At 36.4% G+C, this 14683-nt stretch overlaps 1 protein-coding gene across 5 annotated transcripts; it reads right to left on the bottom strand.

Moving 5' to 3' along the window:
• Positions 1-5572: 5572 nt before the first annotated feature.
• Positions 5573-12983, bottom strand: LOC108488723 (protein LIGHT-DEPENDENT SHORT HYPOCOTYLS 4-like). 5 transcript variants are annotated; one of them, XR_008271920.1, is made up of 3 exons: positions 11992-12983; positions 11570-11620; positions 5573-5876 (listed from the first exon to the last, which is right to left on the bottom strand). XR_008271920.1 is itself a non-coding variant. In XM_053019825.1 (2 exons), the coding sequence occupies exon 1, from the start codon at positions 12611-12613 to the stop codon at positions 12008-12010; it is 606 nt and encodes a 201-aa protein (XP_052875785.1). In that variant the 5' UTR covers positions 12614-12983; the 3' UTR covers positions 5573-5876; positions 11992-12007. The 5 variants fall into 5 exon arrangements, 3 of the variants coding, with proteins under 3 accessions (XP_052875785.1, XP_052875784.1, XP_017648501.1); XR_008271921.1 differs by lacking the exons at positions 11570-11620; positions 11992-12983 and adding an exon at positions 6583-6666; XM_053019825.1 differs by lacking the exon at positions 11570-11620.
• Between the last annotated feature and the right edge of the window lie 1700 nt (positions 12984-14683).

The raw sequence follows: 14683 nt of genomic DNA, 5'->3' as shown, positions 1-14683 counted from the left end.
GAAATTTCCACATATGCATGCACACACATAGTAAGCATAGAATATAACAATTAATTATTTTATGACTCGGTTTAGTGGTCCCAAGCCACATTCCGCTAGGGTCTATTTTGGGCTGTCACAACTCTCCCCACTTAAGAAATTTTCGTCCCGAAAATCTTACCGTAAATAGGTTTGGATATCGCTCTTTCATAGAGTTCTCGGTCTCCCAAGTAGCTTCTTCTATCCAAAGCTTGAGCCATAACACTTTCACTAGCGGAACCCGCTTGTTTCGCAACTCTTTCACTTCTCGTGATAGGATACGAATCGGTTCTTCCTCATAACTCATATTAGCTTGAATTTCAATTTCGATGGACTAATCACGTGCGATGGATCGGATCTATAGCGTCGAAGCATCGAAACGTGAAAGACATCGTGAACCTTTTGAGTTCGGGGGCAAAATCAAGCGATATGCCACCGGACCGACTCGCTCGATATCTCATATGGTCCAATGAACCTCGGGCTCAACTTGCCCTTACGGTAGAACACGAGTATCTTTTTCCAAGGCGATACCTTGAGAAACACTTTATCACCTACGATACTCGATATCCTTACGCTTCAGATCCGCGTCGACTTACGACGATCGGAGGCTATCTTCAGACTTTCACGGATTACTTTCACTTTCATTCAGCATCCCTAATCAAATCCACCCGAAAATCTTGCTTTCACCGAGCTCGGTCCAAAACAATGGTGTACGGCATTTACGAATCGTACAAGGCCTCGTAGGGTGCCATCTTAATACTTGATTGAAAGTTTGTTGTAAGCGAATTCAATCAACGGCAAATACCGTTCCCATGAACCACTAAACTCGAGGACGCAACATCTTAACATATCCTCAAGTATCTGAATTATCCGCTCGGATTGACCATCGGTTTGGGGGTGAAAGGCGGTCTGAAATGCAACTTGGTACCCAAAGCTTCTTGCAACTTTTTCCAAAATCGCGAGGTAAATCTCGGATCTCTATCCGACACGATGGAAATAGGCACCCGTGTAATCTCACAACTGAGAAACGTACAATTCCGCTAATTTGTCCATTGAAAAATCCGTGCGTCGGGGACAAAGTGGGCCGACTTAGTCAATCGATCTACCACGACCCAAACCGCATCCTTCTTACTTGCGACAATGGCGGTCCGGATACAAAGTCCATTGTGACTCGATCCCATTTCCACTCGGGTATCGTGATTGGTGAAGTAATCCACAAGGCACCGATGTTCCGCTTTCACTTGTTGACATATTAAACATCTCAAACAAAGTCGGAGATGTCTCGCTTCATACCATGCCACCAAAACCGACGTTTCAATTCATTGTACATCTTCATACTCCTCGGGTGGATTGCCATTCGGCTACAATGGGCTTCATTCGAATTATCGAAATGAGTTCAATTCTTTGGGACACACAGACGACTTTTGAACCTCAAACAATCGTCATCGTCGATTTGAAACTTGAGTCCTTGTTCGAACACATGCAGCCCGTTTTGCAACCAACTCGTCATCGACTTTCTGAGCTTCTCGAATTTGGTGTGTCAATAATGGTTTGGCTTTCAATTCAGCCACTAACACACTGTCGGATCGGACAGACAAGTGCACATTCATCGCTCGTAAAGTGAATAACGATTTACGACTCAAGGCATCCGCAACCACATTCGCCTTTCCCGGTGATAGTCAATGATCACTCATAATCCTTTAACAGCTCGAGCCAACGTCTTTGTCGCAGATTTAAGTCTCTTTGGGTCATCAAATATTTGAGACTTTTGTGATCCGAGTATACATGGCACCTTTCACCAAATAAGTAATGTCGCCAAATCTTTAAGGTGAATACGATGGCGGCCAATTCGAGATCATGAGTCGGATAATTTTTCTCATGTGGCTTTAATTGCCTCGACGCGCAGGCCACAACTCGACCTTCTTGCATTAATCATAACCTAACCCAAGTAGAGAGGCGTCGCTATAGATGACAAACTCTTTGCGGACTCGGGTTGCACTAGAATTGGGGCTTCATCAAATAAGTTTTCAGTTGATCGAAACTTTTTGGCATTTCTCCGTCCATTCGAACTTAACATCCTTTTGGAGTAACCGTTATCGGCGTGGCTATCGTTGAGAAGCCTTTTACAAATCATCGGTAATAACCGCCAGCCCCAAAAGCTCGAACCTCGGTAATATTTCTGAGGCTTCCAATTAAGTATGGCTGAAATTTTATTCGGTCGACTCGAATACCGATCGAATACCACATGACCCAAGAAGCTAACCTCTCTTAACCGAACTCACACTTGCTGAACTTAGCATATAATTGCTTATCCCGTAAAATTTGCAAAGACTAACCGCAGGTGTTCAAGATGTTCGGTCTCATTTCTTGAATAGACCAAGATGTCATCAATGAACACGACTACGAATCGATCCAAATATGGTCTAAAGATCCGATTCATTAAATCCATAAATACCGCAGGGCATTAGTGAGCCCAAACGGCATCACTAGGAACTCATAGTGACCATATCTCGCTTCAAGGCGGTCTTGGGTACGTCCGAATCTCGGATTCGCAATTGATAATAGCCCGATCTCAAATCTATTTTCGAGAACACCGAGGCTCCCTTGAGTTGATCGAACAAGTCATCAATACGTGGCAACGGATATTTGTTCTTTATCGTCGCTTTATTAAGGCGGCGATAGTCGATCTGCAACCGCATGGTTCCATCCTTCTTCTTCACGAACAATCTTGGCACACCCTAAGGCGAAAAACTCGGGCGAGCAAAACCTCTATCCACCAATTCTTGCAACCGAGCTTTCAACTCCTTTAATTCCGTTGGTGCCATACGATCACGGAGCTATCGAAATTGGAGTGGTACCGGTATCAATTCGATGCCAAATTCTATTTCCGAGCAGTGGTAAACCCGCAATTCTTGGGGAAAACATCCGGTATTCACAAACCACGGGCACAGATTCGAGTTTCTTTTCGATTCCTTGTCATCGAAAGCACGTCGCAAGGTACGCCGCACCCTTTTCTCACATATTTCTGGGCCAACATCGCTGATATTACGGCTGGCAACCCCTTTAAGTCCGTAGACCCAACCCGAATTATTTCATTATTCGCGCACCTCAAATCGATAGTCTTGCTCTTGCAATTTACAACCGCATCGTGCATGGTCAACCAATCCAAACCAAGAATAACGTCGAACTCATCGAACGGCAAAAGCATCAAGTCTGCCGGAAAACAAGAACCTCGGAACACTAGGGGACTTTTCTTGCACACTTTGTTGACAAGCACGTAATGACCCAAGGGGTTTGACACCCGAATTACAAACTCAGTAGACTCAATGGGCAAAGTCTTAATGGATGCTAAGGTTTCACATATATATGAATGAGTAGAACCGGGTCAATCAAAGCAATCACATTTGTATTGAAAAGAGTGAAAGTACCGGTAATAACATCCGGAGAGGCATCCTCGCGTGCTGCCGTATGGCATAAGTCCTAGCAGAGCACGAGCCTCGAGATCTAATGGTAGCATCTCTAGATCCTCTCATCCGCCAATGACATTGCCCATATTTCTAGGTGGCCTACCTCGGCGATGGTAGCACCGGGTTTGCACTCGACTTACATTCGGTTCATGCATCCTCGGGCAATCCTTCATAAAGTGGTCGGCCGATCCACACTTATAGCGAGAGCGATCACGAAACCAACAGCTCCCGAATGCCATTTGCCACAATGTGGACACTCCGCCTCTCTCGGCGATCATTTCCACCACCAATGATCGAGGTGACTCGTGTGGTCACAGGGGTCGATCGCGTCCTCGTCTAGAAAAGCCCAAACGCCTCTAGACCGGCTCACATCATCTCGAAATCTCTTCGATGCTTGTTGAAGAGACTTTCCGAGGACCTCTTCGAATTCTCCGGTTCCCACATCGCTTTTTGTTTCTCCTTTCTAAGCTCTTGACTTTACAAGCTCGCTCAACAAGTACTACGAACTCTCGTATCTCGAGGATGCCAACAAACATCCTTATATCATCATTCAGCCCATCCTCGGCGTTTACACATAATAGCCCGGACGAAATGCATTCTCGCGCATCTGGCTAAGCCTCACAAATTTTCGTTCAGAGTCGATGGCGACATCGAACCTTGCTTAAGATCAAGGAATTCCCTCCGCTTTTGGTCGATGAATCTCGATGATATACTTTTTGAACTCGGTTTGAAAGAATTCCCAAGTCACTTGCTCTCTAGGCACCACGAAGTCGAGTACTCTACCAATAGTAGGCGGACTCAGTAGCAAGGAGATGGTACACTTTAAGCACTCATCGGGTGTGGGATAGCTCATCAAGCACCGGATAGTGTTATCTAACCAAAATTCAGCTCGCTTCGGCATCATCATCATCCGTAGCCTTAAATTCAGTGGCCCCATGTTTTCGAATCCTATCGACCGGGGCTTACTTGACCTTGTTTGGTCGATCACCGGAGGTATTGTAGGTCTGGGGTTGCATTTGTCGGGAATGGAGGTTGTGGAACAGTAGTGTTGGTTCGAATGTATTGATTAAACCATTCGTTCATCACACTATAAAAGGCTTGCCTAGCCTCGTCATTAGGATCGCTGGCCATAGGTTGAGAGTCCGCGGCGCTGTCCCTTGCGGGAGCAGCGCCACACTCTCCACATCATCAGCTATCGCTTCGGTTGGGATAGGGATCCATTGCTATAAACAAACACAAAGTCAAATTGTCGAAATCACCACACTATCGATTCATCATTTAATGGCATGTATAGCTAGACCCCAAACACATCACGGTAGTCCTAGAATCGACTAAATCGTGGCTCGATACCAATAAAATTGTAACACCCGAACCCGAGACCATCATGCGGTTATCGGACACGAGGGTTAGCAAGCCAAGTTCACTTGTTTTGCCCATCCATTTGACATTTCCAGTCAGGCTGGAAAAACTGCGTCACTGTCGCCTTAAAAATTATATCTCGAGTTTCAAAACTCGGAAACTGGTTTCGTAAATTTTCCCTGAATTTAGACTCATATATCCATCCATGGATTTATTTCTAGGATTTTTGGTCGGGCCAATTGGTACAGTTTATTAGTTAAAGTCACCCATGTTACAGGGATCGACTGCTCTGACCTTCGTGCGGCATAACTTGAATATCTCTCTGTACAGGGCTTTAATGCTGGTGCCGTTTCTTTCTAATGAAACTAGACTCAAAATGGAATCTGTAAATATAAGGTATGTCTCCTAATTCTTTCTGGATAATTTATAGTAAATTTTTAAAGTTACGATAGGGAACCCAGAAACCGTTCTGGCCCTGTCTCACAATAGCTTTAATATCTCTTAACATGTAACTCCTATGACCATTTCGTTTCTTCCATATGAAAATAGACTCATCAAGGTTTATTTACATAGCTTATTCACTATTTAATTCCAATCCTACGAATTTTGGTGATTTTTCACATTCACGTCACTGCAGCTGGCAGCATCTGTTTTTAAGGTAGGTCTTACCTATTTGGTAGTCTCCATGAACCAACTAGTCTTGCCATACATAGGTTCATATATGATCATTTTAACCATGCCAATGGCTGATCATGTGACCAACATTCCCATTTCCAAGCCATAGCCACATCATGACACCAAATATATATACATACAAACCACAATTAGTCTAAGTCGATACTTCACTTTTACGAGCCATTTTCGCATGGCCGTACATATATACATCACAACATATTTAACCAACAAGGGGTGGTCCTATACATGCCATTTCAAGTTCAACCAAGAATTTATACCAAAATGGGGGCTTGATAGTGTGGATGACTTCGACTTCAACGATCCCAAATCCGATTGCTTCGAGCGAAATCTAGAAAACTGAGAGCCAAAGCAACGGGGTAAGCATTTTTATGCTTAGTAAGTCTCAAGGAATATAATCAACTCTAATTACAGCAATACATTCACATAGCCAAATGCATCATTTCATTAATACACATTCTTACTTCACACTTCATCATTATATAATTTCACAAAGTATCAATCAATTCAATAACTGAAATTCATTAGTCGATTGAGCGAATGTTGCTCAAACATGTCGACTTTCCAATGCACATATAACATACCTTATCCTTTGGGCTTTTCGAGTGTACTAATTGAATTCATTACAGCAACCAACACTCACCTCCAGCCCAAGATTCTTCGGAATATAACCGGATATAATCACGTGCACAAATGCCTTGGTCTTAGCCGGATAGAATAACTTCGCACGAATGCCTTGGTCTTAGCCGGATATAGCCACTAGCACAATTGCCTTGGTCTTAGCCGGATATAATTTCCAGCATAATTGTCTTGGGGCTTAGCCGGATATCATTCAATTTCTCATGTACACATACATCAATAATCATTGGACATACATATTTCATTTTTGTTACTAAGGCTCAAACACACATATATTCACAAGCATATTCGCCTTGGGACTTAGCCCGGGTATCATTCAATTTCTCATACACACATAAATCAATAATCATACACAACCATACTTCATCTCACATAATTCAAGTAAGGTCACTTCTTGAGGACTTACCTCGGATGTTGTCGAACGGCTTTTTCGGCTATTCGATCACCTTTTCCTTCCCCTTGTCCAATTGTGGCCCTCTTAGCTCTTGAGCTAATTCAAACAAATTCAATTTATTAAAACCTCATTGTGCTTGCTTATGGCGAATATGACAAGGAGTTTAAATGGTCATATGGCCACTCTTTAGCTTGAATACACAATGGTCATGCACATTTTATACTACATCAAGCAATTCATTACAATTTATTTGAGCATCAAGGAAAAGCTAAGGCCTTCAATAGGCTACCCAAGGCGAATATTCATGTACATGTTGAGGTCAATTTTGCACTTAATACCTCACAAAAACAGCATGCATTTTACTAGTTAATGCTTTGCACATTGTGGCCCAAAACTTATAATATAGCATCAAGCACTTATATGTGTGCTAGGCAATTGTGCTTGCAAATTTCACAAGCATTCTTCCACATCTTCTTCTTTAAACCAATATATTCATCACTTACTTCATAGCCAAAACATCATGTGCAAACATATATATACAATATGAGCATGGCGAATTTCAAGGTGTCCATAGCCATCCAAAATACAAATTTTAACTAACATGCAAGAAGCATGAACCATGCTCATGAATGCATCATGGCCGAATATGACAATCATGCTCCATTCAACTTCAATCATGGTTAAACACAAAAAGAAAACTCAAAATCTTACTCAAGAGTAGACAATCCATCATTGCATGCATCATCATCAAGCTTCACACTTAGCATGCAATGGCTTTATCACCATAACAACTTTGGCCAAATACCATTTCCATGGCATAACAAGGATTTGAACCATGGCTAACATGCACATCAAGTTAGCAACCAAACCATGCATGAAACTCCCAACACAACCTCATACATACCTTAATCTTGATGCAAACTTAGCCAAATCTCCTTCTAGATCTCTTCCAACCCAAGCATGAAGCAAAAATCCTCCCTCTTTTCCCTTAGTATTTTCGGCCAAGAAGATGAGAAAGGATGAACAAATTTTTCTTTTCTTTCTTTAGGACATTCGGCCAAGCCTATGGAGAAGGATGAACACTTTTTTTGTTTCTCATCCTACTAACACTAATTTTTTTTCCATACTCTTATTTTATCATTTCTAACATCATCCATTAGTAAAACATGTTGGGAACATGTTTCCCCTTGCCCATAATTTGTCATGGCCGGCCACTCCTCCTTAGGAAGGGGATTATTTGACATGCAACTCCACCTTTTTGTTAACATGTACTAACAAGCCATTTAAAATTAGCCTATCATATTTCACCATGTTTCACTTTGATCCCTATTTAATACTTTCTCATACAAATGGGTAAAATTAGAGAATGAAATTTCCACATATGCATGCACACACATAGTAAGCATAGAATATAACAATTAATTATTTTTATGACTCGGTTTAGTGGTCCCGAAACCACATTCCGGCTAGGGTCTATTTTGGGCTGTCACAGGTTTTTAATGAGGCAGCATATTATGGGTATTATAAATTGTGTACTCTTTTTCCTTCATTAGGTTTTTATCTCACAGGGTTTTTCCTAATAAGGTTTTAACAAAGCACACTATCTACCAATGGACATCCAAGGAGAAGTGTTATGAATATCTTATTAAGTTTATGTCTATCATGATCAAGATAAAGTTTTGGTATACTTTAGTATCTAATAGTTATTAGAATTAGATCTCTACTTCTTTTATACTTCTTATGCCTATAAATAGAGACTCTGATGTAGCATTGTAACCATCCCTTTTGATTAACAAATTACATTCTCTATTGCTTTCATATTTTCTTTGTTCTTTATTCCTCCATCTCTCTTTATTTTATAACAATGATTAAAATATCGAAAAATATCGAATAAAAAAATTAAAAATTATATTACAAAAGTATTGTATGAAAACAATTAAATTAATTTGAAAATTTATTAAAAATACACGTCAACTTATTAAAATGCCAAATGACAATGAGATTATTTCTTAAATTGTAATTTTATATTTATATATCTATATAATATATATGGCTTCTATAGATAATTAAAATATTAAAAATAATTTCTGTATACTTCTATTAATTGTGCTAAACAAACATATAACAAGAATGAATATACCTTTCTTATTGTGGCTAGTCCGTTTCTTATATATACCTACATTAGGATAAACGATTGCTTCACCTTGTCAAAATAAACAAATAAATAAAGGGTAAACGGTCACAGGGTTTTTAATTGTAATTTCCGTCACTTAATTTTTAGAACATTTTATTTTAATTTTTAATTCTTTAAATTTATAATGACAGTTAATTTGTATACGTTACATTATCTTCACACTTTTATTCTAATCACCTAATTTCTAGACTGCTTTCATTTTAATTATCTAAAAATTTTTTTTTAATATTGGTCGGTGTAGAAAATATTAAGGATTAAAGTGAAAAATGGTAAAATTAAAATAATGCTAATTGTCAAATTGTACTTGTTTAACCCATATTGAAAGTTCTAATTTTTTCTTCAATATTAAAATTTTACATTTCAAAATATCAAAATCAATTAAATAAATTATTGAAAAATTTTATCCCTTCAACCGATTTGTTACTAAAATATCGAAATTAATTAATTTAATCTCCTTTTAAACCTTAAAATTTTATTTATATTTTCAAATAAAATAAACTCAAATAAATTATTTTAATAATTGTACATGAAACCCAAATTTCTTTTCATTATATGATATTCATACTAAGCTAAAAATAAAAAGAAATCCTTACAATTAATTAATTTTATATTCCATGCCCAACATAACCAAAAAATTTCACTTTTTACATAAGCGAAGAACAATCAATTAATTTAATTAATTACCGTACCTTAGTACGAAAGATTCTAGATTATATAATAATAAAAATTTAAGTTTCACAAACAATTATTAAATACAAGTTATCGAATTGATTTCATTAAAAATAATATGGAAACATAAAATAAAATTTTAAAATTTACGAAATTAATTTAATTAATTTGAATATTACAATAACAAATCAATTAACATGATCAAGGGATAAAAAAATTTAAAAATTTTATTTAATTGATTTTTATGTTTTGAAATTAAAATTACAATATTGAAAAAATAGAAATTTTAACAATGCGATAAACAAATACAATTTGACCACTTTTAATACATTATATTAGTTTCTACATTTTTCATTTTATTCCTTAATTTTTTACCAATCAATAGTTTTAAAATATATATTTTTCTCGATGACCAAAACAAAAGTGAGAACATAATGTGACGTGTACAGTTAAGTTATTAGAAATTTAACAATTGGGTGAGTAAAATGAAAGCGCCTTAAAAGTTAAGTGACAAAATTGTAAACATTTCGTTTTGAGTGACCAAAATGAAAGTACCCTAAGAATTAAGTGACTAACTAGACAATTTAGCCATAAATAAACAAAATAAGTAAACACACTTTCATCAATCATCACAAATTAAAAATGGGTTAAATGACCTAGAAGTCGCTATATTAATAGAAACTGAATCAAATTAATCCATTTATTATTAAATGGATTAATTTAGTCGCTATACTATTAAAAAAATTAAATAAGTCTAACTTGTAAGAGAATTAATATGTACTTTATAAAAAAAGTCTTAAAATCATTTTTTCAATTGCAATTCAAGTTCAAAGACAAACTTTTATTTACAGACAATAAAATTTTTAAAAATATTAACTCTGTAAAACTTTAAATGGCATTTTTATATTATAAATGTTAATTCTATTCTAATTTAGTTTTATTTAATTATTTTGAGTTAGTTAATAGTAGAAGGTGTAATTTACTCATATCCTATAATACATACATCTCTCTCAAGTATATTCACCAACTAACAATATATATTTTAGATGTTAGAGAAACAAATTCAGCTTTCTGCACATCCAGCTCGACAAAATAGTATATAAACATCACCAAAAGAAAAAAAAAATAGTAACATAAATAACCATTGAACAAGCAACTATTTCTGCACCAAAGGATTTCAATTATTTTGCTTATAATGTTGGGTTAATTCTAATATATATATATATATATATATATAAGCATCAGAAAATTCAAAATGCAATCAGATTTGGTCCCAGCAGGATCTTAAATATATCATTTAATGATGGGTAGGTCTAGTAAAAGAACAGTCTCTTGTAAAGGTTCAACTTAATATTATTGATATGTATAGTAAACCCAATTTAATAATGTAAATGTTATTCTTTCCTAATTTATTCTTTTGTTTATGAAACCTTGTCAACAAAACCTAGATATAGAGAAAAATGGGTATTCATTAATATCACCGGCTTGTAAAGAACAAAAACAAAAAAAAACATGTTTCAGGCATGGATTTTTTTTGCTTTCCCCTTCAGAGAATGTCTTTCTGAATTTTTCATGGAAACCAAATTCCAATGAAGGAATTACAGAGAAAAAAGAAGAAGAAATAAACAAAGAAACAAACAAAGCCAGAAAAATATGTATATATAGGGCTGATGGAAGCAAGCAAGTTGCATCTAGTCCAAGAGAAGATTAGCTAGGGTTATTACGATTAATCAAGTTCGGATTCAATGAAGAACTCAACTAACAAGATTTTTCACTGTTGATTAGGGTTCATGTGACGATGGACTCCCACTTGATAAATTAATAAAATAAATATCTTCCCCTTGGGGGAACAGATATGACAGATTTGGAGAAATGGGAGATGGATTTGCCCAATATCTAAATCAGGCAAGTAGCTTTAGACTATTCAAGACAAAGACCCTCCCAATCCCCATTATTACAGCCTCATATCTCCGAAAATTACCTTAACCTACTTCCAGCATGCATCAAACTTTCAAGTGGGACTAATGGGATTTTAGTAGTAACATGGCAAGGGAAGGAATCAAGGAAAGAACATAAATGATACTAAAACAGAAATGGTTTCTTTTAAAACAACTGACACATGATTCTTTATACAACCTTTTTAGTGCCTGCAGATTGATTTGCCAATACCCCCTCCATGGACGATTTCTGAGGAAAGAAAGCTACAATAAAAGACACAGAACTTGATCTGCAAATCTATAGGTTGTCATAAATGGCTTGTCAAAGGTACATATCAATGACAAAATTGAGATGTTAAGTCACATAGATTTAATTACTACAAATAGTAGAAACACTGCTGCTCTACTATTAGCAAAAACAACTACTATCCATTAATGAAGCGAGCAATACCTGACAAAATAACAAAAAGGAAATGATTTTTTAAAAAAAAAAAAAAGATAATACGAGTTTCATTAAAGTAATTAACATAGAATAATATTGAGACAAAACCCATTTTTTTCCCATGCAGCTGGTTAATGATCACGTCTTTTTTCATATTTTCGTGCTTATTTTTTACTTACTGGTTTTTTATTTCCGTTAAGAGGTGGAAGGAGGAGGTTGAGGTACTTGAGGGGGTCGCTTTCTTTTCTTCTTCTCGTAGCTTATGCCTCTGGCTTTTGACTGTGAATCACGAACCTCACGTAGGTAAAGCCTAACAGCTCTAGCACCAAAAGGGTTTGCTTCAGGCTTGCCTCCGTGTTCCTCGAAGGCGGCTCGGAGGCGTCCGATGAGGGCGTCAAGGCTTCCCCAAGCTTGGCGGAGAGGGCAAGGGCATGGAGCTGGAGGGTTAGGGTGACCAAAGAAAGGGCAAAGTGGGGTGTGGACTTTGGTTTTCCCGAACTGGTCAAGGTACCGAAGGAATTCCAGGACGTGGGCGCCGCTGCAGCGGGAGAGGGAGAGAGGAGGGCGGTGGTTGCGGAGGTATTGCCCGAAAGTGTTCCAGTCACGGCGTTTTTGGTTCTCGTAGCGGCTGAGAGTGGAAGGAGAAGTGGAGGAAGGGGAGAAGGCGACCATGGCAGCCGCCGGTGAAGGGTTTGTGTTGGTGGCCACGGCGGACATGGAAAGGCTTGCAGGGAAATTTGGGGTTAAAGTAGCTGTGGAAGGGCTTGAATTCGATGCTTGAAAATCCTGAAAAGGATCCATAAAAAAGATAATAAAAGGGTTTCTAAAGAGAAAGAGTGAATTCAAACACAAAGATCTGTAAGAAACTACAGAAAACAGGAAAAAAAAAAGGTGAGGATATTTCAGCAGGGAGTCAAGAATGCCATGAAAGTGAGAAATTAAGAGAAAGGGAATATATAAATATAGGAGAGTTTGAAGAAGAAGACTGATGAGGCTAATTAAATACTATTATGGGAAAAAGAGTAAAAAAGAAAAGTGTAGGTTAGGCATTTTAGGGGCAATTAAGCAGCAAACTGGGGTCTAATAGTCCCTTTCCTTTTCTTTTCTTTGAGGTCTCTGTTTGAATCTTTTGTTTGTTTGATCAATCCTAGAAAACTTGAAAGGCTTATGATGTCGAGTGTGGTGGGCTTTTCCTTTTCCCAACATTGTTTTGCTGCAAAAAAAAAAAAAATTGATAGCTAGGGCAGTGTTTTGTCATGTTTTAACTGTAACTGTAAGTATTTTCTTCCCCCACCCCCCCAAAGAGAATAGTAAGGGAAGTGAAGTAAACTCTCAGTTCCATCACTGACTGACACTGGCAATGGTAAATTGGTAACTGGAAATAACTTTTGCCTAGGGTTTTTTGTAGAAATATAAAGAGGTTTTCAACATTTACTCAAAAGAATAAGGATATTTTAAATATTTAAATGATAATATTTAATAAACATAAAATTATTTTATTAGTATCTGACGTTCACGTTAAGGATGAAAAATATTATATAAAATTAACATCAACTATTGAACACAATTCCTATGCTTCCAACTTGATTTTTTAGATTGTAATGTAAGCTAGTTATCGTTTAAAAATTTTATTTTTAATTTTTTCATCTGAGTTACTATAGGATTAAGTTAACTTTTACCATATTTGTATATTGGTAGAGTGTTTAAAATAAATTTATCAATAATTTTTCGATATAGTAACAAAAGTATTATATTATATAATATGAGAATTTAACTTCAATTTTATCAACCTCAATTGAAGACCATTTTAACTGAAAACATAAAAAATTATTTTTCTAAAAAGAATTAAATTTTATTATAAGGATATATAGGTAGTTTATAGTTGTTTCTCAATCAAGTAACTAGACTATAATTTTTAAAATTATTAAAATGTATAAGTGACAAAATTAAATCTTTTATGATGAATTTCGATCGTTATAATGTAGGTATCATGTGATTTAGTATTAACTATTTTTAAACAATTCTAAACGTACCATTTAACAGATTCATATATATAATTAATAAAGTTAATACTTCATAATTTATAGCTATACAACATATATAATACATGTATATGAAATATAATAAGATTTAAAAAGATGGAGAGAGAAAGATGATAGATGGAGACAGGATAAAGCTAATGGGATAAAAATATGAGGGAATAACATGATTTTGTTTCTTCACCTTTTTTTTTTCTTTGTTTTCCATTGATTGACAACACCTTTTTTAAATGACTACAATGCCCTTCACTGACTCCAATTGAGCAATAACATAACAATTGCATCAACCAGAAAGCATCAGTCCATCAAGCAACAGTGCGTTGCAAAATGCAAACAGTAGATGTGGGAAGCAAAGAAATGGTCTTCAACTCCAGCTTTTTCGCTGCCTTACGAAATAATTTAATAGATCCATCAAACTCATAGCGAATAAGTTCGGGTAATTTACAATTTTCCAATTAAGGATTGCAATAGCTAGTGCTAAATTGTATATATTTGTTTAATTTGTGAATTTCAAATTAAGGATTAAACATCCATCATCGTCCGTCCCGATGTATTGTATAATAGAAGGTGTTATGAGAGTGTTTTTAAATTTGTATAAAACATATTTTATTCCTTTGGTACAAAAGAAGTAATAAGACAGATAAATCAGATAAGGTAAATTCCCTCTAACTTAATCATCGTGCAGTAATTGAAGTATTTCTTTCGGTGGCTGCACGTAAATATAACTCTTAAAATGTCTTAAGAACGACATTTTTGTCAATTCATCCACAACATTCATCCACAATATTATTCCCTTCTCTAAATGCATCTCTAACGTAGACCATCCATGAAC

The sequence above is a fragment of the Gossypium arboreum genome, chromosome 10 (genome assembly GCF_025698485.1).
Source record: "Gossypium arboreum isolate Shixiya-1 chromosome 10, ASM2569848v2, whole genome shotgun sequence".
In the NCBI taxonomy this organism is placed as follows: domain Eukaryota; kingdom Viridiplantae; phylum Streptophyta; class Magnoliopsida; order Malvales; family Malvaceae; genus Gossypium; species Gossypium arboreum.
The sequence above is the reverse complement of the archived record's forward strand: the minus strand, read 5'-3'. Positions and strand labels throughout refer to the sequence as shown.

Excerpts from the sequence above, each read along its gene's own strand:
- LOC108488723 (XM_053019825.1), bottom strand. The coding sequence starts at position 12,613 with ATGGATCCTTTTCAGGATTTTCAAGCATCGAATTCAAGCCCTTCCACA.